The sequence below is a fragment of the Brachypodium distachyon genome, chromosome 4, assembly GCF_000005505.3.
Source record: "Brachypodium distachyon strain Bd21 chromosome 4, Brachypodium_distachyon_v3.0, whole genome shotgun sequence".
NCBI classification, from domain to species: Eukaryota; Viridiplantae; Streptophyta; class Magnoliopsida; order Poales; family Poaceae; genus Brachypodium; species Brachypodium distachyon.
In genome coordinates this window covers 3,044,067-3,071,015 of record NC_016134.3, presented here as the reverse complement: position 1 = coordinate 3,071,015, position 26,949 = coordinate 3,044,067, and the positions used below count along the sequence as shown (strand labels likewise).

At 42.5% G+C, this 26,949-nt stretch overlaps 4 protein-coding genes, 1 long non-coding RNA gene and 1 other non-coding gene across 7 annotated transcripts; 3 read left to right on the top strand and 3 right to left on the bottom strand.

Annotated features, from left to right (window-relative positions):
• Positions 1-3,885: 3,885 nt before the first annotated feature.
• LOC100835590 lies at positions 3,886-5,131 on the bottom strand. Its single transcript, XM_010238824.3, has 2 exons — positions 4,753-5,131; positions 3,886-4,673 (listed from the first exon to the last, which is right to left on the bottom strand). The coding sequence occupies exons 1-2, from the start codon at positions 4,885-4,887 to the stop codon at positions 4,242-4,244; spliced, it is 567 nt and encodes a 188-aa protein (XP_010237126.1). The 5' UTR covers positions 4,888-5,131; the 3' UTR covers positions 3,886-4,241.
• A 94-nt stretch (positions 5,132-5,225) lies between these two features.
• TRNAR-ACG lies at positions 5,226-5,298 on the top strand. The gene has a single exon. It is a non-coding gene; the product is annotated as a tRNA-Arg (tRNA).
• Positions 5,299-5,418: 120 nt separating this feature from the next.
• LOC100831900 (mitochondrial import receptor subunit TOM5 homolog) lies at positions 5,419-7,424 on the top strand. The gene is made up of 2 exons (XM_014902177.2): positions 5,419-5,601; positions 7,024-7,424. The coding sequence occupies exons 1-2, from the start codon at positions 5,512-5,514 to the stop codon at positions 7,099-7,101; spliced, it is 168 nt and encodes a 55-aa protein (XP_014757663.1). The 5' UTR covers positions 5,419-5,511; the 3' UTR covers positions 7,102-7,424.
• A 1,089-nt stretch (positions 7,425-8,513) lies between these two features.
• Positions 8,514-10,208, top strand: LOC112268915. 2 transcript variants are annotated; one of them, XR_002960421.1, is made up of 4 exons: positions 8,514-8,731; positions 8,943-9,129; positions 9,721-9,796; positions 9,873-10,208. It is a non-coding gene; the product is annotated as an uncharacterized LOC112268915 (long non-coding RNA). The 2 variants fall into 2 exon arrangements; XR_002960420.1 differs by having other exon boundaries at positions 8,514-8,843.
• A 5,332-nt stretch (positions 10,209-15,540) lies between these two features.
• On the bottom strand, positions 15,541-19,935 carry LOC100830779. Its single transcript, XM_003578640.4, has 5 exons — positions 19,717-19,935; positions 18,458-19,326; positions 16,878-17,078; positions 16,640-16,779; positions 15,541-16,562 (listed from the first exon to the last, which is right to left on the bottom strand). Exons 1-5 carry the CDS (start codon positions 19,908-19,910, stop codon positions 15,801-15,803), a joined length of 2,166 nt encoding a protein of 721 aa, XP_003578688.2. The 5' UTR covers positions 19,911-19,935; the 3' UTR covers positions 15,541-15,800.
• A 2,354-nt stretch (positions 19,936-22,289) lies between these two features.
• Positions 22,290-26,578, bottom strand: LOC100835282 (probable inactive purple acid phosphatase 1). Its single transcript, XM_003579214.4, has 11 exons — positions 26,093-26,578; positions 25,787-25,853; positions 25,523-25,645; positions 25,315-25,407; positions 24,453-24,582; positions 24,192-24,273; positions 23,972-24,104; positions 23,669-23,874; positions 23,457-23,582; positions 23,065-23,374; positions 22,290-22,884 (listed from the first exon to the last, which is right to left on the bottom strand). Exons 1-11 carry the CDS (start codon positions 26,365-26,367, stop codon positions 22,579-22,581), a joined length of 1,851 nt encoding a protein of 616 aa, XP_003579262.1. The 5' UTR covers positions 26,368-26,578; the 3' UTR covers positions 22,290-22,578.
• Between the last annotated feature and the right edge of the window lie 371 nt (positions 26,579-26,949).

Here is a 26,949-nt window from a genome sequence, read left to right as displayed (position 1 = left end):
TCCTCCATATATCTCACCTTGTAATGAAAATGACAAGCTCAGTGTTAAGTTCAAGTAAAGTAAATCACATTTGCTCTTCTTCAGCAATCTGAAACTTTTTGGAGGCTCAGTTCATTTTGGCTGAAAGCATGGGATTGGACCGACACGGAGGCGGGTACAAGTGCAGCAGCGTCGCCGGCGATGGTGAGGCCGTATTCGAGGCGGAGGCTAGAGGTTAGGTTTTCAGGTTAGGGCCAGGGGTAGGGTCACTCTGGCACCGGAGAAGAACCCGGTGCGGTGCCCCCCAGGGTTAAAGGGATGGCCAGGGAGTGGGGTGATACTTATATGAAAGGAAAGCTTGATCAGACAATGCATAATTTTTACCCAGCCATCAGAATCATGCCCAGTCGCTCAGGATGCTCTGAAGGCCAAGTTGCTTTTGGTGCTTGAAGAGTTCAGTGTTCGCTCGAGGCGATGGTGTTTATCGTTTTAATTCATCTGTGTGACGCATGTGTCTTCAGTCTCTGAACTTACCTGTTTGTGGTTTCAGTAAAGCCGGGGGGTTTATCCCACCCCATTTCATCTAAAAAAAGAATCATGCCCATGGTATTAAAGCCAGATATATGTTTATCATTTAAAAGGGATTACTGCTTGTGGGTACTGATTGTAGGTCTGATCCATAAATCAGCTATCAGACAAAATCAACTAGAAATATGACTCAGAATATGGAGCATCTGATTTAACCAGAACAAAACCATGAAAGTCCTAGTAGGCAACAGCATATATGACATAGGAAGACACCTTGAAGAAAAAATTTGGGAGCGATACTACATTTTAAGATCAAAGGCATTACCATTATACACTAGCACACTTCCTGATTGTGCAACCAGCGGCTGCGAAACCGGCTCAGCTCCCCTGAGCTGCAGAGTCGCACCGATGAAACACAATTCCGCGGCACCAACACCTCCTACGACATCGTCTCCACCATCACAACCTGCGTCACCTGCAACACACGAGATTTATTAGCCATAGGAGATAACCAAAGCAACAAAAGCTCCAAAGCGCAGGGAGCCACCGCCTGTACTACCTAGTATCGTGTCATCCGGGCAAAGGCGGACCCTATGGTTTCCAAGGCTGTCAGGGCCACGCCGCCGCAGGGCTGCCTCGAGCTCAGCCACCGTCACGCCCTTCCCCTGCACTCGCATGTACAGTTTGGTTCGGTTAGGGTTTAGGGTTTGGGGAAACCACAACAGGGGCGAGGGGTTTAGTCCTGGTTTTGGGAGGTTGGAGCGGATGCTAGCAACAGTACCTCCTCGGAGAACCGTGTTCCGGATGCGGCGGCGGCGGTGGCAGAGGGGGCGATGACTATGCGGCCGCCGGAGAGGACGAAGGCTATGCCGCACATCGCTGGCTTCCGGGTCCCGCTTGTCAGTGGCGCGACGGTGGGGGCGCCGTGAATAACCTTTGACGTTTTTGCAGCACGAGCCCGGGGGAGAAATTTTTATTCAGAGTCAAGGCTGTGTTCGGCAACCCACTGCTCCTCAAACTCCCCCAACTCTGCTCCTTATTTTGAAATCTGCGTTCCGCGGTCCAACGCCAGAGCTGGCGAATGTGTTCGGTTCAGCGCTCTGCTCCCGACTAGATTTTGAAATAGAGCGGTACTAGAGCCACAGCATTAGCGTAGCGCTAGCAGCAGTACTCGGCTCGCCGGTGGGAGGGGAGGAGGGCGGTGACAGCAACTCGTCGGCAGAGAGGAGGGCGGGGCGGCGGCACTGCCGCAGAGAGAGCGAGGAGTGCGGCGACGCCGGGATTTTCCCTGGGTGGGGGAGCCTAAATAAGCTGCTGTCCATTTCACCCCGCTGTGAAACAAACACTGTCCAAATGAACAGTTTAGTTACAAACTTATGAAATACACATTTAATTTCATAAAATCAATTTAGTGCTAAGATTTAGTTAAAAAATAATCGGGAGGTAATAGCCATGTGGCCGCCATGATGGACAAAGGTCAAACCATAAGGGCATCTTCAACAAGTCACAGATACATAGGTTACATGTCATTACTTCTTTCTCTATTTTAATCTCATCTCTCCTTTATTATATAAAAATATTTTATTTTATACTTCTTTATTTCCTAGCAGGCTCACTGTCATCATCTTTTCTAATCTTGGTACCCGTGTAGTAGTGGTATCTTGCGGAAGAAATCATCTCTTCAACTTTGGTTCCACCTCATCCCAAAAAGTAGAAAAGAGAATATAAGTGACTGCTTAGTAGTCCTATTGGAGATGCCCTAAGTTGCAGAGGGGAAACCCTCATGTGTGTTTTGCAAAGTTTCATCGACAACTCCTCGTTCTAAAGACACATCATCGACGATTACCCGGCAGCGAGCAGCAAAAAACATTCTGGAGCACGGCAAGACGTTGCTCCTCATCTACCACTCCAGCAAGCTCGTCGCATAGGTTCGCGTCATGCTCGTCACCTCCGCTATGAGTGATGTGCGAACGTCGTTTGCTGAGCTCATCCAGGGAGGATCCTGATCCTTCATGACCTTCTCCTCACCATCATCGAGCTGATCACCACGGCTCTCCACGTGGTAGCATGAATCATGTCCAACATCCTACTATTCATACTCCTCCTCGACACCCACCCACACCTGTGTCTCAAGCTTGTCTTCATGGCCATTGTTGATGTGTCATTGTCAGACTTGAGCGACGCAAGCTCTTTGCAACAGGTGTGGCACTGTGTAGGCGAGCACCGGAGCAGGACAGAACAAGCCAGTGTCAGGGATTTGGGATGAGTGAATCAAGGATTCAAGGCAAAGCATTTGGGGATTGAACTAGCCCATGTAAGCAAAAGAAACCCCACCATTTCCCTTCTTCACGACGGTTAGCGTTTTCCTGTATGTGACGGACATGTGGCCATTTTTTGTCATCCCCAGACCGTTCTTAGACTAAATTTTAGGACTAAGTCGAGCCTAGGGAGTCAAGTGTGTGTGTTTTGAGTTCGTGAACTAAACGAATTTATAGACTATTGGTGTATTCCATTGTTTTATTTTCTTCTTGGAAATTCATATTTTTTTATCTATAATCATGAAAAAGGACGACAAAAGACACCTTACTGATCAACAGCAGCAATTTCATTTAAGATTACATTTCACTTCATACCCTCTAAGTACCCCCATCCACCGCCTCTGTACCCTTAAAGTTGTCAATTTGTGTTAAATTTGACACGCAGGACATGCATGTTCGCTAGACGGAGTTAGTCGGTTACTACATGCCATATTCCCTATGGAGAGCACGTGGCCTACGTTTAGGAATGGATAGCAACAGCCTAGGGGACACCGATGAACCAAGATCGATGGAGCGTAGGTGGGGAGGCAGATACCCAAGAGTGGCAGAGCAAGATCCAGATGCGCGACTGTCGTTATGTCATGTCTCGGGCTAATGGGAGACATAGGAAATGCCTCCTGAATCTATGTATCCGACCTGGAGTCCGATACTGGTCACTTTGGTATGACAAGTGGACCCATCTATCAAATTCATCATATCTCTAATTGTCGGGGTACAAAGTGATCAAAATTCTAAGTGAGCTACTTTGCGTCAAATTTAAACACTTAAAAAGTAAAATTGAAATATACTCTTTATTTAACAAAACTAGCTAGGAGAGAAAAAGTCCGAGGAAGAGGGGACCGTAAACCATCAATGAAATTTTGATGTCTTCCAATTGCTTGCGTCAGAAACCTGAATGTAATGTGATCAAATGATGTGTGACAAATCAATAAACTATAAAAGCACCGGTTGAAAAACAAATGATGCAAACAAAATGAAGTGATGCTGTTTGAAGGCGACGAACGGCAGTCTTTTACATGAGCGCACTCTTTAAGTACACGCTAAGAAAGACAGAGATAGGGGACAAGTTACAACTCTCTTGCCAAATTTTCGGTGAATACATCAGCGTATATAAATTGGAGCAGCATGGTTAATTCCAAATCGAATCATGCCAGAGCACCAAAACACAGAAGTGCTTCTACAAGGTGTCCCGATCGACAACACCTCTTCAAACACAAAAACTTCTGCTCATTGATCAACTTACAAAATCTTTCATATGCCTTGCAGTGAATATATATGGTGAATTCATAGTAGTACCAAGTATCAAACCCATCTTTACACAAGTAGATTAATCAATTTAAAACTCTACGCAAAGATCAATTAAGAAGGCAGCAGCAATATATATCTAGCGTTCATCCGGTAAGCCGGTGAGCAGGACTAGGAGGTGCCCTGGAGCCTGGAGACGAAGCTGGATGCGGCGAAGGCCGCGGAGCCGCCGGCGACGCAGGCGAGCGCGACGACGGCCTGGAGCGCCACCTCCCAGGGGTACTGCTCGGGGACGAGGAACACCACGGCGGGGCCCGCCGCCAGCAGCAGCAGCGCGAGCCCCTGCAGCGTCCCCGGGGTGCCCGGGTCGGTGGCGGCCGACAGCACGCCGAGCTCCTCCGCCTTGGACAGCAGCCCGAGCCGCTCCACCGCCGACAGCGACAGCCCGGCACGCTCCGCCGCCGACAGCAGGCCCGCCTTCTCCGCCTTGGTCAGCAGCCGCAGCTTCTCCACGTTCGTCAGCAGCTTCACCGGCGCCGACCCCTTCGTCGTCTTCGCTGGCCCGCCCGCCGGCTTCCCCACCGGGAACACCGTCGTCGTGCCCTGCGCCCTCCATCAGCGTTGTCAGAATCGATCGAATTGATTAACTCATTTAGGCGGGGGATTATGAGCAAGCAATTACCGAGGATCTTTTTGTGCCGGAGCCGGATTTGGGGCTCTGGGTGGCCATGGCGGTGACCCTGGGGAGAAGAACCCGGCCTTTGCCGCTGCCGCTGCTGCTTGGCCTCGCCGTGGTCTGCGACAGGAGCGACGCCATTGCCACTGCGCGCTCGAGCTTCCCTGAGTCCAAGGATTCTTCTCTCCTCTGCTGCGCTGACTGCTGCTAGCGCTAGCGAATGGCCCTGGTGTTGGCGACGAGCAACTTCAAACCTTGTGTTGGCTAACTTGGCTTGGGAATGGTCCTGGTGTTGGCCACGAGCAATGGCTTGGGAAACCTCCTCGTGTGTGGTCTTCCAGATGGATGCCCTGATCCATCCGCCCAGGAGACGTGGCGTCCCTCCAGCGCTAGGAAATCCGATGCGAGTACCAAAATTAATACTACTCCGTAGTACTAAAATGTATTTAATAATTAATTGGCAAATTGAGTCATCAAGTGACTCCGTGGCCCAATGGATAAGGCGCTGGTCTACGGAACCAGAGATTCTGGGTTCGATCCCCAGCGGAGTCGCTCGGTCTTTTTCATTTTTTGGCCTGCCCTTCTTGAGCCCAAATAGGATTACTGGACTACACGGGCCTCAAGTCAAAGCCCAACTGACCCGTATAAGAAGTGGGCTCGACTGCCCAGCAAGCTTTTAACACCGAAGCGAAAAAATAACTCGAGAGAAAAGACTTGGAGAGGCGAAAAACCCTAGTCCCTAGTCGGAGATCGGTGAGAGCGACCATGGCGGCGGCGGTGAAGGCGGCGATGGAGAAGATCAGGGCGTTCTGGGACTCGCAATACCACAACGAGCAGAACTGGGCGGTCAACTATGTCAGTTCCTCTCCTCTCACCACAAGCATAACCTTATCAATCTGGTTATTTGTCTGTTGATTTTATTATCCTCTTACTTGTTTATATCTAGCTTGTTTCTCGCGTCATTGCTGCTATTACGATCGGCAGGATCCTAGTTTTTCTTTCATTGCAAGAAACAATCCCCTGCTTACCAGGCCTATGCGTCAATAATGCCGTGGCGCGGGGTGTGGTTGCTGCAGATTGCGGATCCTTACAAGGGTTCTGCTTCAACTGCAGAGCGAACAATAATTTCCAACACCCTGTAGCCTGTTACTGATGAAGGAGTAAGATTAAAATTGGATGGTTAGGAACTTAGGATGTTTCCTGCCCTTTTGGTTTGCTTATTTTTATGGCCCCAGAACTCCATAGAGCGTTGTTAATGCTTCGACCAGCTTGCTTGTGAATTGAGATGCTGCACAATTTAAGCAGCAGTTTAGGTCATCGAAGAGGTTCAAAGAGATTGATTTCTGAGCTCTATCCTCCTGGCCGAGTTTGACTGTTGCGAGCCTTTGTGTCTTGATACTATATAAGATGTTTGCTATCGTTTTAGGTAATTGGCTATGGCTATTTGCGAGCCTTTGTGTCTTAATACCATATAAGACGGTTGTTATGGTTTTTGGTAATTTGTAAGGTGGACCTGTCCTCTTTTGTGCATTGTTAACAGGTGCAAACTTTTTTTTATTTCGTTACTAGTACATAAGTCATTACGTTATGCGTAGCTGCACATGTGGTGTTTTTTCTTCAGTTTGTGGTGCATAGATCCACCTCTCGTGCATTGTGTTCACCTCTGTCTTCTGTTGTATGTTCCTCCCAAGGTTGTTCGAATCGTGATCCTGAATGAATCTGTGGTTCCATAGTAGGATCATAACTTCTAGGGTTGATGTAGAGTCTAGGATTGCAAATCACAGGATGGATTCAGAATTGACAGGATCAAATCAGTCAATTTATTGCTACCTTAACTTGCCCTCGAAAAGGGTTGGTTAGATTATGCTTGGCAGTGACGATTCTTTGAATCTTCTAAATTTCTATGTGCATATGAATATTTTGTCGGTGAATCCTAACTTTTGAGTTATGCTTGACATTGGAATGTTGTGGTGACGGATGCTAACTCTGAAAATTATATCATGTCTGTCGCAATTGAACATTTATTTTGTTCACGTCGCATGTGTTCTTTCTGGCCACAAAAGAGGAATCCTCATTTTCATTAAGGGGTGCAAAAAGATTAAATCCTACATATTCTCTCTTGGCACTGCATGGATATTGTAATTGCACTGGACTGTGACAGGGTTTTTACAAACAGTAAATTAACCGATTGCAGTTTACAGTAATAGTGTACCCTTGTTTATATCTCTTATTGGTGCAAAAACCACGTACTGAATACTGTTTGTTTTTTACATACAGAGGGTGCTAAAGGCTGCAGGTTTATTTGCTGGATCCATCATACTGATGCAGAACTTTGGTGATAGTATGGCCGTGTAAAGAGGACTTGATAGGACAGTAATGGTCATCCAGTGGGGCTGTGTTCGTTTTCAAAAGAAACATTATGGTCATCAGACATGTTCTTAGTGCTGATTAAGGAGCGAAACTGTTCATCTGAGATAGTTTTCTTGGCAAACGATGGAAGCCAAAGTAGCATTACCTTATTAGATTAGATATATTAGCCTGTTTGAATTATGATTTTTGGAGAACTCCTTTTGTTATGTCTTTTGAATTCTCTATCCTCCAATTTATGTAGTGAATTAATCCCAGAGTTGTTGCGCGATAAATTCAATAATAATAATATCTCCCATTAACAAAACAAAGACATTCCACTTCTGCATTGCATGCCGTATTAATTGTTGAGTACAGCGAGGACACTGACTCCACTCCTGTCATGCGGATAAGTTCGAGGTTAATGAGTGGAGATGTTGCATTATGATTTAAAAGATTTATGTTTAATTAAGAAAAACTATTGACTCAAGGCAGCACAACACATCTAGCGAATTTCAGTATCAGGTGAGAAGTCCTAAACGGTTTAAGCTCTCGAAAAACATTACACCTGCTAAAAATGTTGTCATCTTGTTTTCTGGCACACTACACATATTGACCTTTTCAGATACTTCAGACTTGCAACTTTTAATGGTGAAAATTTGCAGCAGACCCCTTTAGTACAGTTAGACAAATTAAAGATCACAAGTTTGCATGCTAACTTTCTGCTCAGGGTTCTTCGAGACAAGTGGCGCATCTCTGTCTCTTTAAGGGACTTGGATCCGTCAGGTCAGGGTAACGTGGAGCCATTGACATGATCAGTGGCCCGTCATTACCCTGGCACATTAGTGACTAGTGAGACCCATCTCTATCATTAAAGTGAACAGAAATTTTTATGTGAGCTACGAGAGGAACAAGATAATGCGGCATTTTCGACAAAATGACAAACTCACTTCTTTCTAAGGCCAGCTAAAATCTGCAGCACTACTTATCAAGAGCTCTTGTCCTTAACACACGACGTCTTCCTGGATATATCATATCAATTTGTAAATAATAGTGTCATTTCTGTTAATAGCGCCTTTAATACACTATAATATTCCTCAACCTTTGCAGTGCCCAAACATTGCAGTAAGACCTTACTTGTTTTATATGTCACCCATTATGTTCTTCGCTCATTTCCGGTTTCGTCACAAATGAAAATATGATGCTTGCAGTCTGGATGGCATGATGTGACCATACATTTTGCAACGGCGAGCATAACAACCTGGAAGCATCATGGCAACTACGCATGAGCATCATACTTTTCCTTTGATCAGACTCACAACAAAAATGCATGTGGAACAAACTCGGAGGTCCACCATTGCCACCACATTTATATAGCCCATTTCCATCCTTAATTTCACGAATTATGCGTAGAGCGCTGCTAACTATATTTACTCCTTAGCTGTGGGAATGCTTATCCTTCCTTTAGGATTCCATTTATTGAGCATTGTGTGAGACATCGGAGGAGAACAAAGAAGCTAGTGAACCCTTATCCACTGTGTCAAAACCAAACATTTTTATCCCCTTGCGTCTCAGTCCATATTTTCGTTGATCCGTTGTTGTGGCCGGACCTCCACCCCATAGAAAATTTAGGAAATCGGTAAGGCACCAAAAGGTGACCTGGCACCCTAATCTTACCGCTGCTTTAATGCGTATGGAAAGAAAGTAATAACTGAACAAGTACGAAGATGTGTTTATCAATTAGTCTCCAGGTTGTTAATGTAGAGAAAGCAGCGATATTTGTAGCACCGAGTGAATACACACTTTGATTTATACCTTTATCTTATTTTCTTTGTGATAATGATTTGCAGGAAAGTCAGGGTGGGTACAAGCTCCGAGCCATATCCCATTAACTTAAGTCTCAAAAAGCTGCAAGGAATGCTAAATGACGAGTTGGCCATGGACTGTGATTGCTTCAATTTCGTTGTACATATATCCAAGCAGTGAAAAAAAAGAAAAGGATCGATATGAAAGCATTATCTTGACATGCAATTTTGGGTAAGTTCTTACATTAACTATATTTTGTGTGTGTCTATATACATACTAAATCTTTGTTATTACCTTTCTAAACACTTATATGTTATAATATCCTAGATGATTACTGATTTTGGACGACATCCAAACTACCGGAAAAACTAGCATATTTGGTCCGTAGCTGGCCTAGTATCAAATATAATGTTTCATCCTGCAAAACTAAAAGGCCACTTCCCTATACGTGTCACCACAATTTTTTAATAATCTTATTTCAGATTCATATTTGAATACAATCCAACAGTGTATTTATTATGTTCATGCTAGCCAAAGATACCAGAACTGTCTACCTTTTGGACCCTACTATTGATCCCATATACCCATCTATCAACGAAACCCACATGCAAAATATGTGCACAAACTTTTATTGATTCGCAAACACTTACCGAAAGCCATGTCAAAGGCATGCCCTGGGTCCACATGGAATAAGAACATTTTTCCTATGGCATTAACAAATCATAAATAATATTTCAATTCACAACATGTAACATTTTTATTGAATATATGTACGATATATATTTTTTGGCATTGGTTACTAATTTTTATCTTATATTATAGGGAATTGTCTGGTTATCTTGTTACCCTCCTCTTGTCCACATGGGATGACAAAATAGTGCATTTGCCATTTTTAAAGGTCATATCATAAACATTTTAATCATTATCTTTTTTGTACACATGATATACTGATCTTATTCATTTACAATGTATAGGATGGATACGAACTCAGAAAACAAACTTTGGGAAAGCTACTAACATTCAAGGAAAATGATGCGAAGTCAACATATCTGTCGGTGTACTGGCTTTCATCAATTGTATCAGGAAAAATCAAAACAATATGAATATGTGAAGAACTGAGGATCAAAACGCAACAAAGACCAATAAAGAAACTGCATCTCCAACTCTATCTCCAGTTGCTGCTTCTCAACTGCCTCCACACTTTCAGAGGATGTCACAGACTCGAAATGTTTAGTTTGTCTTGCTTTCAGGAACTACATATGTTTAGCCGATTGTGATGAACCTCCAGGTACTTTTGACTTGGAGTGAGATATTGTGGCACTATGCTCTTTCTTATTTAATTATCCCAGTGAGAATGTGTTTGCTATATCAGTTAGATGTCCGATGTGCCAAAAGAAAATCTAATGTTACCACAACCGGAAGTAAATCACATACTCCCTCCGTCCAACAAAGAACGTCTCACTTTTTTGAACGGGTAACTTTGACATTCACACTTTGACTAAATTTGAATGCATCTATACACTAAGTCATGTCTAGATACATCCAAAATTTGACAAACTTGAGACATCTTTTGTTGAACAGAGGGAGTAATTAAATTTGGATTTAAAATGTAATAATGTTTTAGGCACATATCATATTTTGTGGACTCACTAACTCTTTTAAATGAGCGGGCCGGTGTGTCATAATTTGGGGGAAATGAGAAAAAAAAAACTAGACGAGGTAACTTATGTCACAAGTTTGCTTAAATGAGGTATGTAAATTCTGCTAAATGAGATAGATTGTGTCACAAAAATAAAACTAGGGAAGGAAAAATTGAAATTAACTCTTGTGAATTTGACTGCACATTTCTTCCCGCAAAATCGCACCCAACTCATGTGCCATCTGGGCAAAAAATGCATTTCCTGTTAGCAACGAGAAAACAAAAAAAAAATCTTCAAGCAAAATCACATCCAACTCATGTGCCGGCACTACAAAATTTGCTAGCTAGCTCAATGCTCTGCTATAATTTCATCCTGCAGGAACATGCTTGAGAAGAACTATGTAATATTTTAGAGAGTGCTAGTTACTTCTTGGATGCGGAAAGTTATGCAAAAGGTCAAGTTTTGTCACTGGAAATTCACATACTCTTTATAGTTATTTTGAGCTGACTGGTTGCACTATTGGAAATTCTCAAGGTTTACCATGATTGGCTGTCATGCGAAATCATGTGGCCGACTCTCGTGACTCATGAAGTGGCAATGGGTGACCATGCCCTAACCTATAGCCAGCTCATCCCCTCGGCGGCCCATGCTCTACTTATGGTTGCTGCAACCTGGCATGGCATCATCAAGAACTTGGGTTCTAGCAAACCCGACGACATGTGGTTGTCAATGGACCGCAATGGTTGCACTTCACGTATAAAGGAGTGCCAAATCGATTCACTGGGCGTGAGATGACAATGCATGTGGGTGTGCACACAAGAAGAGGCAGTGGCAGTTATCCGTTCATCAGAAGTTTAGAACCGATACAGAGATGGCAGGCACCATTGAGAATTGGAAGCATAGAAAAGTGCAGAACCTTCAAGTAACTGCACACTGAACATAGTCATACTCAAAATCATGTACTCCCATGACAAGAATTGAAATGCTCACAGCTCAAGAATGACCACCACATAAGAACAGCACTGTACCGTAGTTATGCTCTCTTACAATTTCATCATATTCAACAAAACTTGAATTTAATGTCCTTTTATCTCCTCTGTTCGGTCCTTTTTGAGCACTTAAGAATGTTGGAGGAAGTGGTACACATTTCTTCTTATCCGTGCTAGTCAAGAATTAATTATTTATTTTCTTTTAAAACAAGATTAATTACAACTATTCCAATCATTTGCATGCTATAAGGGACATAACAACATTTACATTTTCCCCTGCCAAAAAAAAATTGGAATGGGAAAACAGAACAATCTGAAAGAGCATCAAGGTGATTTGAGCATGAACACACCATGCTTCTGATCATACCCACACAATAAGAATGTGCAGCAAACTCATGTACCAAACTTTCCAGCTTCAAATTAATTACAACCACATACATATATACATAGAGCTCTTTCGTGCCTTGGGCAGCTATTAATTTGTAGAATACTAAGGAATCACTAGTTCCTAGATGTGAAACTTTTGTGCAAGTTCATTGTTTCCTTAGTCCATTCAAGCTACTAGCTAGGTATCTGAGCCGATCTGTGAGATAATGGAGGAAAACAAACAAACCAGCAAGCCCTTGTTCCCATCTTCATTCGGGCGATCAAAAATCCCACGTTTAGTCTATTGCGTTCCCATTTGAACGCGTTTGGGCTTGGTTTCAACGTTGAGGAGCGGTTGAGGCAAGCAGCCAGTCGGCAGAATCTGGTCTGCTCAAAATTTGCAGCTCACGTTTCCATTTCGCAGCGGCGACCTTAGGAAAAACATTATCCCCGGTTTCAACAACAAAAGTACTGCTTACTGCATGCTTCATCGGTCAGGACGATCTGCATCAACGTCTACCACGTCGTGTATTCGTGCCGACATCATGGTTCTCTGTTGAAATTTCATAGAAAATTTAATCATTTCAATGGATGCTGCAACCATTTTTATTCGGTCGAAATATTTCGGCCATTTCAGTAATACACACAAACCGAACTATGTTTTATTTTTTTATCATAGATTATCATATTTTGGTTGGATTTCAGTCAATTTAAAGTGAGCATTTCGGTCATTTGGCCGAAATGGAAACTGGAATTATTGTATTTCATCTGGGGCCTAAATATTTATGAAACTGAAAACGGAACCATGGCCTCGCATGGCAGTCCCGCGACATCGTACAGAAGTCACACATCTGGGGCCTAAATATCCTAGGTATCATGTTTAAACTTACCTACTCATGCATGTATTGTTCTCCTTTACCTTTGTCGATCGCTTCATAATGTTGATAGAGATTATACACCAAAAGCAACTGATTCTCTCACAAAATCATAGATTGCTTACTTTTTCAACTCCATTTCATCGATTATGCCTCATAGACCACATTTCCAATTATTCTTTAAGACAAAAGGATTTTTTTTAGAGAAAATACATTTATATAGCCAAATTGTAGAAAACCCAAGGTATTGTAGTTAAAAGTCACACGAAACAACTACTCCCTTAAAAATCCAAAAGCTTGAACTATTGGAGAAAGATGGACAATACTCTCAATAGTACTGATACTCTCAACTAAGGCGTCTTAGACGTGAGATCAATTTAGGCCTCAACTATTTTTATTAATAATATCATTTGCCAGGTCTTGAACTTCAGACATTTTGGTTTTGACACCATATTAAATTGCATGTGCCTAACCAGTTAATCCGAAAGCTCGAGTTGTTACAGAAACACGGCAATATATTTCAGCAGACATGAAACATCTGATCCAGCACACCCCAAACAACCATGCCTTATGGCACCACCAAGACCATCACATCCACAGACGAGCAGAGTAGTCCCCCCACCACCACGAATCAAATTAAGGTAATTTGCGCATGAACACACATGAACAATCTGAAAGAGCATCAAGGTAATTTGCGCATGAACACACATCATGCTTGTGATCATACTCACACGGTACGACCGTGCATCAAACTCAAGTAGTACCAAACTTCTCCCAGCATCAAACTAATTACAACCAGAGCTCTTTCGTGCCTTGATGGGAAATTGTCGTGCAAGCTTACTGTTTCCTTTGTCCATTCAAACTAGATAGTTATCTGAGCCGATCTATGAGGTAATGGAGGAAAACAAGCAAGTCGGTAAGCTACTTGTTCTTATCTGCACGCGGGCGAATAAATTTCACCCTGTGAACATATTGCCTTCACAATTAATTGTGTTTTGGATATTGGTTGCAGCGTTGGGAAGCGGTTGAGCCAAGCAGTCAGTCGGCAGAAGCTTCTCCCGTCAAGATTTGGAGCTTCCTTTTCTCTTGCAGCAAAAAACATTATCCCGGGTGCAATTGCTGCTTTATAGTTTCAAACGATTGGCATCATCGACGTCCTGTATTCCCATTGGCACTATGGTTATGGTTATCAGTTTCGTTTGAGTGGATGCTGATATAATTGCCTTCCAATTGGACTCTAAAGATAGAATCTTTGTCATTTGGCAGAAATCAAAATCAAAATTCAGTGATAACAGTTGTGGCTGAAATATTTCGGAATCTGAAACTGAAAACCGTGGCCGATACTCGCATGGAAGTATTGCACCATTCTGCAGAAGTCACCCGTCTTAGATACCAACACAGCAACTATCAATTGGCGCCACTTGATGTTCAGAGAGTAGACGACTATTCAATGAAAGTGCTTTAGTTTTTTATGAGAAGAAAAACAGTTAATTCTGTTTAACATCCGTAAAAATAAAAACTTCCTTTTGACATCAACGCTGGGTTCACTGCAAAATTATCTGAATTTCTTCGCGCACTTCTCCATTCATTACGAGTTCGGAACTGATTATAGAGATGGCAGGTACCATCTGGAACGCGCAAAAACTGAATTTAGTTTCCTTTTTGCATTGAGAATTGAGAAGCACATAACAGTGCAGAATCTTCAAGTAAATGCACTGAACATAATCACACTCAAACCATGTACTCACATGACAAAATGGCCATGTTTTCATGAATGACCACCACATAGCTCAAACCAAGTGCTCACAGCTCAAGAATGACCAGCACATAGCTCTTGCATGTTTTCATGAACTTGGTTAAGAACAACACTATATACTAGATACTACTGTACTAGTTATGCTCTCCTTCAATGTCACAATATTCAACAAAAGTTGAATTTTTAATGTACTCTTTTTATATCCTCTGTTCGGTCTCTTTGAGCACTTGGGCTGTTGGAGGAAAACAAAAGGGAGTGGTACTTTCATACTGACCATACTATTGGAAATTCTCGTGTTTTAGCGAGGGAGAGCAGCTGCAACAAGGAGACAATCAGTGAATTCTACTTCTACATGAAGTGACATGCAGTGATCCTTAACCAATAAAGTATGCTTTCACCCTCTCCACCCTCTGGTTAGCGTGGCCACACCAAGCAATGAACTCAGATGAACTAGATAAGCACCAGCGGGATCTGGAAGGACTCAAAGATGAACTGGATAAAGTGCCACATGGTGTGTTCTCTTTTTCTATTGGCAAGAGACAGAGTAGAATTGGAATATTGATTATGATGGGAAGTTGTGAGTCTGAGCTCAACACCGCGAATTGGAATAACAACATTTCATAGAAAATTTTAGGGATTCTGTTAACAAGGAATCAAGAGTTTTTTTTGGCGAGTCTGCTTTCCTGTGTATAACAATGTCGCTGCAAGGGTCGCAGCAATGATCACAACACTCCAGAAATAAAAATAACAGACCTCCTACAACTGGGCACTCCTTTTCATTCAGAGAGGATCTCTGAGAAGATGCCTGAAAAACAAATACTATCGTAGTACAAACTCCTACTTGACTTTTCTATATCGATGCCACAAGCTATTTCTGAGAGGATCTCATTAGTCAAATCCATTCATGAATGAGAGGTTTTTCCTTTCAGAATTCAGAGTGAAATATCTGCTATTTTTCCTTCTTTATTTTGCTGACGAAGAATGAGACTCTCTGCCTTTCAATACAAGGGAGGTGGTGCAAAGAGAAACACATTTGGGATATGCACAATAGTTTATACTCTGTTCTAGTGTAAAAATAACAATGCCGCCACAAGTCTCCTCCAATGCTGACTGCAAAACTGTGGGCATACAGAAGACAGAATTTGTAACTGACCACATGTCAAAAAGGCATCACCAGAAAAGGTTAAAAAAACTAACATTCTACTCCTTTTTTAGGAATCAATTGACACTACATGCTATCTCAAATTTCCAATGGTATACACTATAGTCCAGCAACCTATTCATCCACAGAAAACAACATTTTTTGCGCATGTATGAGTACAGGTGAGCCTTGCTTGGTTCTCTCAATAATCTGTTGGATGAGCATCTTACTATCGTGGTCATCCTCGTCACTACAGTCGTCTTCACCGTCACTCTCTTGAGCTCTGTTCGGATCACCACTCTTCACGGCCTGCTCCCAAGTCGGAACCTCTTTCAGCTCTGTAGCGCTGTCATCTTCCAAGCCCCAAACCAAGCTGCGGTCCACTGAGTAATATTCATTGACCTGAGGCTTCCCGTTAGTACTTGTGGTGCAAGGGGAGTCGGCTATTCTCATGAATTCCTCATAGGCTTCATCGTAAGCTTCTAGCGCATCTCCAGCCAGGTTTAAACAGAACGGTTCTGCCGAGGAGCTAGTTTCTTGTATAAACAATGGACTATCCTGGTTGGAAGAAGAGCCTGAAACACTGTTTGAGCTGGTCTGTTCAGAGAAGACCCGCTCTCTTGCCATCATCTGCAGCTGCGCCTGCTTCTGGCTCTGGGCAAGTGCTGTCTCAAGCTCCTTGATTCGTTCTTCCAGCCTATGCTGGATCACCTTGTGGAGACGGAGACTGAGATCCCTAGGTGAGACAGGATAGTTTGCATCACGTGTGCAATCTGGGGAGCTTTGTCTGCTGTCCCTGCCATGGTCACTCTCGCTGCTGTAGTCAGCAATGTCACGACGGATCATATCGATCTTCAGTTCTCCTTGAACAATATCTCCAACGAACTCCTGATCGACCTAGAAATGTGGAGTTATTAGTTACATTCAGTGGGCTTGCAGGTTGTAGCCTATAACATTTTTGGTACACTGGTTACCTCACTGAAATCAAATGGTTGTTCTTCTTCCAAGTGGTTTGATGTGATATTTAACTCCAATCTCGCGAGCTCGGCTTCAAGTTCAGCTTCAATTTTGCTCATTGGCTCTGAATCAACTGTGTAACCTTTGATATTGCCATCTATTATCAGCAATGAAAAATAACAAGTGAACACACACTTTATGATGAGTATGCAAAAGATGTTCTTATATTGACAGCCAACAGTATAGTGATTTTACCATCATGTTCGCTTTCATAAGGCAATTCCTTCACAGTTAACCCCTCTTTCATTTCCAGTTCATCCTGCAAATCTTGAACCAAGTTCTCCATTCGCTTCAGTGTGCCGTTCAACGAATCAAGATCCTTCTTATTTGATAGAGAGGATGATATAACACCGATGCTGACCCCACTTGAGAACATGAGCATTCTTTCAAGTAAACCTGCAGATCAAATATATGTATTTGGATGTGAATGTCCAAAACAACAACTCAATAAAGAAACACAGCATTCATAGCAAAATGTCAGCATCCAAAACAACCTACTACCTCCATTCCTAAATGTAAGAAGTCCTAGCTTTGTCCCAAGTCAAACTTTTTCAAGTTTGACCAAGTTTATAGAAAAATATAGTAATATCTACAAATATCAAATCAGTATACCACGAAGATATATATCATGATAGACTTAATAAAACTTACTTGGAGTTATAGATATTGGTAGATTTTTCTATAAACTTGGTCAAACTTTAAGAAGTTTGACTTAGGACAAAGCTAGGACTTCTTACATTTAGGAACGGAGGGAGTACTTAATAAGCTTTGCTTTATTTACAGACATTAAAAGGAGATAAGAGAAATGGGCTACTAGAAGACATGAATTCCTACAAAACTGCATGTTTAACCACAAGGATAAAAGGATAATTTCTTGTTCTAGAAGTTGTCCTCCTGAAACGAGGCCAAAAAGCTGCAGTGGAAAAAGTTGCCAAACAAAGGCAGTGCAGAACACATTTGCATCGAGAAAACTGAGAAATTGAATCCAGAATACGACAATGTAGCAGCTTTGCTGATTGTGGCCATACAAGACCACACAAATGAGAAATCAGTAGGCCCTGTCAAAATAGTACTCCCTCCGTTCCATAATTCTTGTCGAAATATTACATGTATCTAGACACTTTTTAGGAATAGATACATCCATTTTTCGGCAAATTTGAGACAAGAATTATGGAACGGAGGGAGTATGTGTAAATATCACCTAAGCTTTCTGATCATTTTAACAGATCTAATAATCTGAACAAGTAAAACATAATGAGCACAGATTGTGCAATTTCTTGAATATCTTTTTCAATATTTCAGGAATCACAGGTAAAATTATTAAAGCAAATGATAGTTCGACTAGTCTCATCCGACCAAGAAACAGAAGTTCCCCACACGAGATAATGAGCACTGTGCTAGTATTAACTGGGTATATATGACCGTCATAAGTTTTGGCATGTGGCAGAACCAGCAAAAACATGGCAAGTAACTGGATTCTCAGATAACCATAAAATGTAACTGCTATAATAAAATCAGGTCCAATTGTAAGATTCGAGATTCTTGTTGTTCTGAGATAAAATCAATGATGCAGTTAAGTTTTACTTCAACATTGCAAACAAATATTGCAGGAGGCATGTCTGTTGTGAGCTGTGAAGTGTCAGTGCCTAACTGGCTAGGTGTCCACAAATACAGTATCCCGACTTGCTTTATTTCAGTGAATTGCATCAAGGTGATAGAACATGTGGAACCTGCTTTAATTATGCTGCAGGATCTGCGAATGATGCGGAAATTACCTGCTGATTTTGACGGTTCACTACCTCTCTTGGAGCTGGACAAACTCAACCTTACGTCGTGTGATACTGTGCTATCCCTATTCAGCTCAGGTAGAGGAGCGATCCCAACAACACTTTCCAGCACATTTGAGCCATTTCGACATTCCTCCTTGTTGAGTCCAATGTCAAAAGGTACGGGCACAGGTCCGTAGCTTGATTTGCTAATTATTCTTCTCCCATCTGTTACAATGAACGGCCTAGCAGAAGCTGGGGATGGAACTGGAGCAAATGTGCATTCTTCAAATTCAAAGTTCCCGTTGTAAAGTTGTGGAATGTAGGAGTCCTCCATTGGGACAAGTGGCTTAATAAAATGCCTATGAGATCGTCTGCTCCTAAGAGCACCTCTACCTCTTCCAGGCCCAGAACCAAGAGCAGGGCTCCTTGCGGAGACGTCAACAGTTGAACCATCTCGAAAGCCATCCACCAGATTCTTGCCTCTACCAACCTTACTACCACTTACAACTATCCTTTCCTCACTGTTCTGCGCTCCGCTTCTCTTAAAAATCCAAGGCTGCAAGCTCAATATAGATCCAGGATCTCTGACATATTCTCCTGGGCTGACCGATTCAGCACCGGTACTTTCACTGGTGGAAGCAACAAATGAACCACCAAGCTGCGAATGAACGGAGTTCCTCGGAGTATTGCAAGGGGCGTTCTCCTCTTCAAAACTGACGCCCCCAGCAATCTGACTAAGAATTGTTCTGCGGAATAAATCCTTGCCCATTTCCGCATTCTTGTGATTCTTTTGCTTATCCATCGGACAAACCTCGCACCAGTTCTTCAGCAAAAGCACATGCACCTCGTCATCTCCACATCTCAAACTGGCAATCCTACATGACACAAAACCATGTTAGCACAAGAGCATGAGCCCATATTCGAAACAAACGAGAGTAAGCACGCAGCGACGCTATCCCCAAATTCCTCCATCGCAACCTTAAAACAAAGGCAAAACCCTACAAGAAAAATCTAAAGCATCAGAGGAGCAAACGCCCACCTACCGAATCAAATCCCGAATCACTCGGCCAAAAATCGCATAGCAGGAAGGTTGTCTACGCGCACAAAAACCAAATCTCGGCTCACTCGCCCCCCACAAATACACCACAAAATTACTTGGACCTCTCAGCGCCGAGCGTCTCCCCTGCCCCCAAATCGCCACAAACAACAAGGGGGAAAAGAAAAGGAAAAATCTCCAGAACAGATGGCCAAGAAGCTTTTCTCACCAAGAAATGGGAAGACGATGAGACGCTCGACGGCGGCGGGGTGACAATGCGGCGGCAGGGAGGAAGGGTGCTGAAGCAGAAGCGGGAGGGAAGAGGAGAAAGAGAGCATCATTGGACAGGAGGCATTGGGGATTTGGGATTGGGGATTTTCTGGGTTTGGGTTTGGGTTGGTCCGAAAAAGGCAACAAGAACATCCCAAGAAGCCGAAGGAGACAGGAGGATCCAAACCAATTACTCTGCTACATTATGATAATCATTTTAATAAAGGAAAGAAATGGTATTTACTTACTCATATTCGCATTGTTTTACTTTTACAGCTCAGTCCACAGATTTTGTCCTGTTTTTTTTTCTAAGCACGAAAAAAAGAATGATGGAAAATCTCACGGCTCGCACCTTCATCACCGGCTTATCGTGGTGGTGACCGGAGAACGAACCGCTCCAAACCGCCGCAAATTAGGTTCCGCCGCGCTCGATCTCATCTATACATCATAAACTAGCGCGATAGAGCTAGTTTCCTTGCGGGCGGCTAGCACGAAAAAAACTAGCGCCTTTTAGATGCAGCGCGATAGTGGAGAAACCTTGCAGGCGCCGGCCGCATAGCAAGAATGCTTGGTGGAGCGGCTCGATGGTGTGGGAATTAGGTGTGCGGTGGTGACACCATTTGCATACAGATTGGTGGAGGTCAAGTGGAGAGGCGGTTGGATCTCGATCGATGCTTTTACATTTTGTTCTGGTTTTACTTTTACAGTTGCTTGGGGTCACACCTCTCTAATTGAGTATTATTTATAGATATTTTTATTTTCACGCCAAAATGGTACTCCATTCCGAAAAAAGTATACGATGTACACATGATTAAGGTTCAAGTTTGACCGAGAAACAATGAGGTGTCAAATCCTAATTTTTGTTCCGTAACTCATGATTTTTTTTAAACTGAGATTTATGTAGCTTGTGTGAATCTTTGAACTTTTCGGACAATTTGTGAGTTACAAGCAAGATACCAGGGGGACAATAATGATTTTTTTTAACTCCTGTCAACTTTAAAAACATATCAAAATGGCATTTGACTGCTCTCTAGTTTCCCTCTTTGGGGCATTAAATCATGTATTCCCCCGATTCATAATAAATGTCAGAGATTTAATACAAAGCTGTACTAGTTTTGAATTTTGTCAATTTTGAACGATGCATGTTGGATTTTTTTTGCAGAAACATACTGATAGTTGCGGTTTTTATAATCATATTAAGCACATCTTAATGAAACATTTTTTTGTCAAAGTCTTATAGTACCACGTAGTGACAAAATGAGAGGCTCTTATTTATTCGCTTGTTTTTTTTTCAATTATCAATATATATCTTCTCTATAATAGTTAGCTCGTTTAGTATTACTTAAAAATAAAGAGTGTTTTACATTTTTAGACGGACATTTAAAAATGGTTGGCCCTTGTGTACGGTGCCCGAGAACTAGACTTGTTATGTGGGGGACAAGCAAAAGCATGCTTGGCCTTTAAACCATTGCCAGAGGACAAGATAGTCTCTCACTTCTTCCTCAATCTCAGCCGTCCAAGTGTGTCCACATGTGATCTAAAACTCCTGGATCCCATCATGGAAGCAGGCCCACATTTGGTAAAGCTCAATTAGGGTTTGGTCATCCAAACTTGCACCTTGATGGTATTAATAATTATCATTCAATCATGATAAAGAAGTACTCAACTTTATTACGCATGGACCACATTTTGTTACTACTCAGTAGGACCATCCTGTCCACACAACCTTGTAAATTTTCAATACTCCAGTGAATATCTGTGCTAAATTGTGATGACATAACAAGGTATTTAAAACATAACTTTGGCAACTGATTTAATTGTAATGCATTTATACACCAAAAAACTCATATATGCTGAAAGTTGTTTTTTTAAGAAAAATTTACACATATGATTTTGAAATACCTAATAATTATATGTGTCTTAAATATAGCAACAGTCAAGTTCCGGAATTTTGATGGTATCCTCCAACACAATAATTGAGGAGGTGATATTTTTGTATGTGTAACTCTGTGTGTAAGGTTTGCAAAAACAAGAGAACTCAGATATATGGACAGGACAGAAACAAGAAGAGAACTGAGATATGTGCACAGGACTAGAGAATGAATGATGGGCAAGGTTTCGTGAGAAGAGATGTACATAGGATAGGATGTTGATTGGTGATGGATCCATGGCATTTTGCTTAGGAAAGAATCCTTTGAAAATGCCAGCCAGCCAGCCAGCCAATCTGTCCTTTTCTGCTAGGTTTCAACATTTTGGACCGTTTCTCCTAGTCCTCACACAACAAGTTCGGGTTTGGTTTTTTTCTTTGGCCCACATAAATTGTACTGTTAGCACCACAGATGCAAGTAGACAGACAATGGCAGCAGGTTTCAGGAGGAATTTCATGCAAAGATTCAATTTTCAGTGTTATCTTGGTGAATATCTCTGTAACTTTGGCATTTTACCTTCGTTTGTTGTCTCAAAGACATTTGTTTTCTTTCATTGCCATTGCAGATTCAGAAGTTGATTAATTGATCTAGTAGAAATCCATGCTTAATTAATTTCCTCCTTTTTTATTCTCTACAATTCCTTCACTTGGAGCCTGAGCATTGCAAGCCAAAAATAATGACAGTAACTAGTTTGTTGCTCAACCCACTTAGAAGCAGGTAACAACAAAATGTCTTCAGAATCCAGTGTTGTCCTTGGCAGTTGCCTACGGAGCAAAACGATTTATTGATGCAACCCAAAAAAAATTATGTACAGTAAGTCAGTAACTACTAACTAGCTTGTTGGTCTAAGAGGCCCCCATCAACTGATTCTACTCTCTGATAGCGTGGGACCTTCAGGAAGCCAGTGAGGTCCTTGGGCAGTTGTCAACAGAGCAAGCAAGGACATCTCGGTAGTCACGCGAGACCGTAAAGTGGTCGTAAACATTGCCGTCACGGCTCTTCTTGTACTCAAACAACAAGGACGAATGATTGAAGGCTGTGAGCTTTGCGAAACCATGGTCGAAGTCCCTGAAATGACTCCATTGGATCTTCGAACTGGTGAAGTCTGAAAGACTGGCACCGGCGCCACCGACAACCACATGCGTTGTTGCCTGGAACGGCCCGTTGTAGTGGTTCGATGCGTTAACAACACACTGACTCTGCAGTAAATCAAAGATTGTCATCAGGCACTGTAAGACTGTAATATAAAATTTTAGCTCTTAGTCAGCAAACTGCAATTTTGTACTGTAGCACTACTGGTAATAGTATTTATAAGATTGTGTCATACAGTGTAAAGAAACTTTACTTTTCCATCTGCAAAATGCTAATTAGAGACACACCTGGTAGACTGGACATGTCCTTTCATAGTTGTGAACATGACCGTAGAAGGCGAGATCGACCTTGTACTTCTGCCAGAGCTCCTGCAGCGCTTCTCGTCCCATTGGTTCCTCAAATGTACCCTCGAATCCATAGTATGAGTTGGATGAGTACCCGAGAACACGGTGTGCAAGGAAGATGAGCCATGGCTGCTTCTGCCTATCAACAGATGACAGGCAGTGCTCAATGAACTTGTACTGTTCGGTCCCTGGCCTCCAATCTTCTTCTGTGTGAGCAATGCAAAATCTGAACATGCCATAGTCGGTCGCATACCTAGAGAAGGATACTTGTTCTGTCAATAAATTCCAGAAATGTGAAGGAATTGATATGCCCTGATTTAATCTACCACAATTACCAAAATTTTGCACGGTTCTCAGCTGGTGTGTAGAATACAGTTTGAGCAGGAACACCACATTCTCCACCAGAGTCAAGGTTTCCATAGAAAGAACCAGTTCCAGGCCAGTCCCTCTCATGATTACCACTGCGAAAGTGCCCAATATTTCTAAATTTTAGGCAGCGGTGCAGGGGATGATATAAGGAAGTTTTGAAATTTGATACTGCACTGACCTGCCAATCATGTATGGCACAGTTGAAGCAATCGGTTCAATCTGTGCAGTGAACTGATCCCACTGTGACAAATAGCCGTTCGCATAGCAAATGTCCCCAATGTGCAACACCATGTCGATGTTGTCCAGGTCTCTAATGATCTGATTAGTAGTATTCAGTGAGCCTGGCTGGAAGTTATTGTACTCATTGGAACCATCTGCCTCTGCCTGAAGAAAATTGTCAGAAAGAAAAATCACCACACAGGCAGAAATACCCAATTGCTATATGAATCAAACTACTAAGGAGATGGAAGAACATATCTACCTTCCCCATGTCCCCAAATATGACCACCTGTTGCAAAGAATCTTGTCCAGGATAAGGTGATGCTTTGAAACTGTACGACTTGCTCCAGATGCGGCTGCCGTTCTGTAACCGATGGCCAAGCCTGTAGGTGTACCTGCAATGTTGCAGCAAAAATGTTTTCTCAGTAGCTGGGTGCATTATAATTTCAGAAGGGGTCAAACAGGCAACACAGATCACATACATGGAGTCTGGCCACAGATCCTTCAAGTAACTAGTATGAATGTAACCAGGATGGCGCCACCCAACAGTTCGCGCTGGTGCACCTGTATTTGCATATTAGATTGTGTTCATGGTTCAGGAGATTCAGAGGAAGCCAAATGCCACAGATGGTACAACATGAGCAGTTGACATTGTTTTCTTTTCTCGAACAGACATTGTAAAAAATCTCAACTTCAACTAGCTTATTTTCATCTCAAATAAAATAAGGGAAATCATGGCATACCACACATGCTGTTTCTGTCAAATGTCAGTGTCCCAGCTGGAGAAAGAAGCTGTCGTCCTCCTTTTTCACCCCATTCAACAAAAGGAACTGCTTCTTTGATATCGTATCCACTTGTCCAAGTGACTGTCATCTACAATGATACTATTTCAGTCCTGTTCCTAGATTTCTGAAGATATTTATCGGGCATAAGGGTAATACATGCTTTTACAATACATGCTCTTGTCCGAAACATGTTTCACAATCTATTACATATTGAAAATACATGACGACCAGAAAAAATATAGACTGCTAGAAAATCCCACAGAAAAGCAAAACATATGTCCGTTGATCTGGTGGTAATTTCCAACCGACTGCGCGTAAAATGAAATATTTTCGAACAACTTCAACACATTGAAAACACTCTTATACCGATGATTGGAGGCCCAAATCCTTAGCTCTGCGTATTTATGCAATATCACATGCAAATGATCGACAAGACTGATCCAAACTTAGTTTTGGCTTAACAATTTAATGTCATGTACAAAATGTAGGAGATGATCAACGATTGGTTCAGGGATCCCAAGTTTAGTTTCACGTACGGATCCAATATCATGTACAAACGGTTGGCCAGCTCACAATTTTAGTTTGGTGATATCACACAAAAAGGCCGGCCAACTTATTTATGGACTATATATTGACTAACCAGGTATGCATTGATCACCTCTATTTCCACATAAATACCGGTGTTTTTCAAATAGTATAATAAGAATACATAAATAAGATACAATTAAATTGCGCCGGACACCATGCTAGTTGTTCTTGAAATAGCATGCTGCGCAACTGAAGAGTTTGTCTCAGATGCAGATTAGTCAGGCAAGCTTACTTCATTCCATGACTTCCCTTGCGCCAAACGTGGGTAGACGGGTGCCTTTGGATTCGCGAATGCTACTTTGTTTGAGACGGCAATCAGCTTCGGCTGTTACAGGATTGAGACTTTTTTAGATTTGAGAAAGATCAGGAAATGCACTGCCAGAATTACAATGCAGTTGTTAGTATAAGTAGAGTTTCAGAAAAATGCAGTACAACTTTACCTTCAAGAGACCCCCAGAAAAAAGTGCAAATGAGAAATCTTCCCTCTGGTTGATCAATTGAAGCTTCAGGTAACCCTTCCCAGACTTACTATACCCATCATTCTTGAAGTTTGCAAATTGGTACTGCAATAAGAAACATGGGAAGAAAAATACATCAAATAGTCAGAACAAACGTCTTTCGAAAATTCTGAATCCGGGAATGTAGTTGTCTGTATATATATATCCGAATGTGAATTGCATGGAACATGAATATGATCTCCCAACCTTGATGGGTGCTGAGCATAGCACTGGAGGATACTGCCTCTTATTCTCAGGCTCACAGGTTGCAGCACTGAAAACATCCCAAACATAGAAAAGCAATAACAGCGTCAAACCCCATTTACGTTCTTTGCCATTCCAAGTAGTACATCATGAACTGAAAATATCTGTGTGTTCTTTTCACCAAGTCTCGGTACATTGACAGAGGAAAAATGTCAGGTTTTCTGGGTTTCAGGTTTCAATCCATCCATGGCACAATCCGTCTACATCCACGCAGAAGATAGCGGATAATTGAACCAGTAGAGTTTATACCTGAAATTGGCAGGAGAGAAGACCCCAATCCAGTCGTCGCCGGAGGGGTTGGGGCTGAAGAACTCCAGCTGTACCCACCCACTGTTCTCGCCCTCCTGCCCAAGAACCGTCGGGGACGCCTTGAGGCGCGCCGAGCCGTCGACGGCGAGGGTCGTGCTCCCGACGGCGATCCTCGACAGCGGCTGCTCGCCGCCACCGCCGCCGGGGTGCGCGGCGGCGGCGCAAGCAGCCAGCCATGTCCATGTGGCCGCCGCCCACAGCCACCACAGCGTCATCCCTCGTGGAGAAAACAAGAACTCGAATCCGTAGCGGGAGCGTGCGTGTGATCGAGTCGAGGAGTGATCCGAGGAAGAAAGGGATGCGGATTTAATATCTCCAATTATTTGTTGAGCTGTGCTGATGCTGAGAATATTCCCAAGAAACCATTTTTGCGAGTGAAATGTGGCACCGGAAATGCAGACTGGAAGTTAGCAGCACACAATGACACATGCACGCCGGCTGTTTTATTTATACCGTCAAAAATTGAGTTCGGTCAACAAAACTGAGTGAAATGTGACATGATCGACATCGACCGTCAGATCAACTCACGATTTCTTGAAAGAAAAAATATACTATTTCATCTGATCCATAATGAGTGTGGGGATTTAGACTTTTAGTACAAATCTGTCGAGTAGTAGAAAATTGATCAGAAGACTCATTCAGGAGAGCTTGCGACAGTCTAAACAACTTATAAATTGACCTGGGATTGAAAAAAAAAACTCTTTTGTCCAAATCCAAACACATCCATGGAAATCTAGAATTGCAACTTTCAGATGGTCTGTAGCAGCTTAAACATTTCAAAATCTGAATAAACACAG

What these genes read in the sequence shown, in the direction of transcription:
- LOC100835590 (XM_010238824.3), bottom strand. Translation starts at nt 4,887, where the DNA reads ATGGCGTCGCTCCTGTCGCAGACCACGGCGAGGCCAAGCAGCAGCGGC. An exon ending in CCGGCACAAAAAGATCCTCG is followed by an intron (nt 4,674 to 4,752) that starts GTAATTGCTTGC and finishes TGGAGGGCGCAG; the next exon opens with GGCACGACGACGGTGTTCCC.
- LOC100831900 (XM_014902177.2), top strand. Translation starts at nt 5,512, where the DNA reads ATGGCGGCGGCGGTGAAGGCGGCGATGGAGAAGATCAGGGCGTTCTGG. An exon ending in AGAACTGGGCGGTCAACTAT is followed by an intron (nt 5,602 to 7,023) that starts GTCAGTTCCTCT and finishes TTTTACATACAG; the next exon opens with AGGGTGCTAAAGGCTGCAGG.
- LOC100830779 (XM_003578640.4), bottom strand. Translation starts at nt 19,910, where the DNA reads ATGTTCTTGTTGCCTTTTTCGGACCAACCCAAACCCAAACCCAGAAAA. An exon ending in CATCGTCTTCCCATTTCTTG is followed by an intron (nt 19,327 to 19,716) that starts GTGAGAAAAGCT and finishes TGTGTCATGTAG; the next exon opens with GATTGCCAGTTTGAGATGTG. An exon ending in TTATGAAAGCGAACATGATG is followed by an intron (nt 16,780 to 16,877) that starts GTAAAATCACTA and finishes TGCTGATAATAG; the next exon opens with ATGGCAATATCAAAGGTTAC.
- LOC100835282 (XM_003579214.4), bottom strand. Translation starts at nt 26,367, where the DNA reads ATGACGCTGTGGTGGCTGTGGGCGGCGGCCACATGGACATGGCTGGCT. An exon ending in TTTCTGGGGGTCTCTTGAAG is followed by an intron (nt 25,408 to 25,522) that starts GTAAAGTTGTAC and finishes ATCCTGTAACAG; the next exon opens with CCGAAGCTGATTGCCGTCTC. An exon ending in TATTTGGGGACATGGGGAAG is followed by an intron (nt 23,875 to 23,971) that starts GTAGATATGTTC and finishes AATTTTCTTCAG; the next exon opens with GCAGAGGCAGATGGTTCCAA.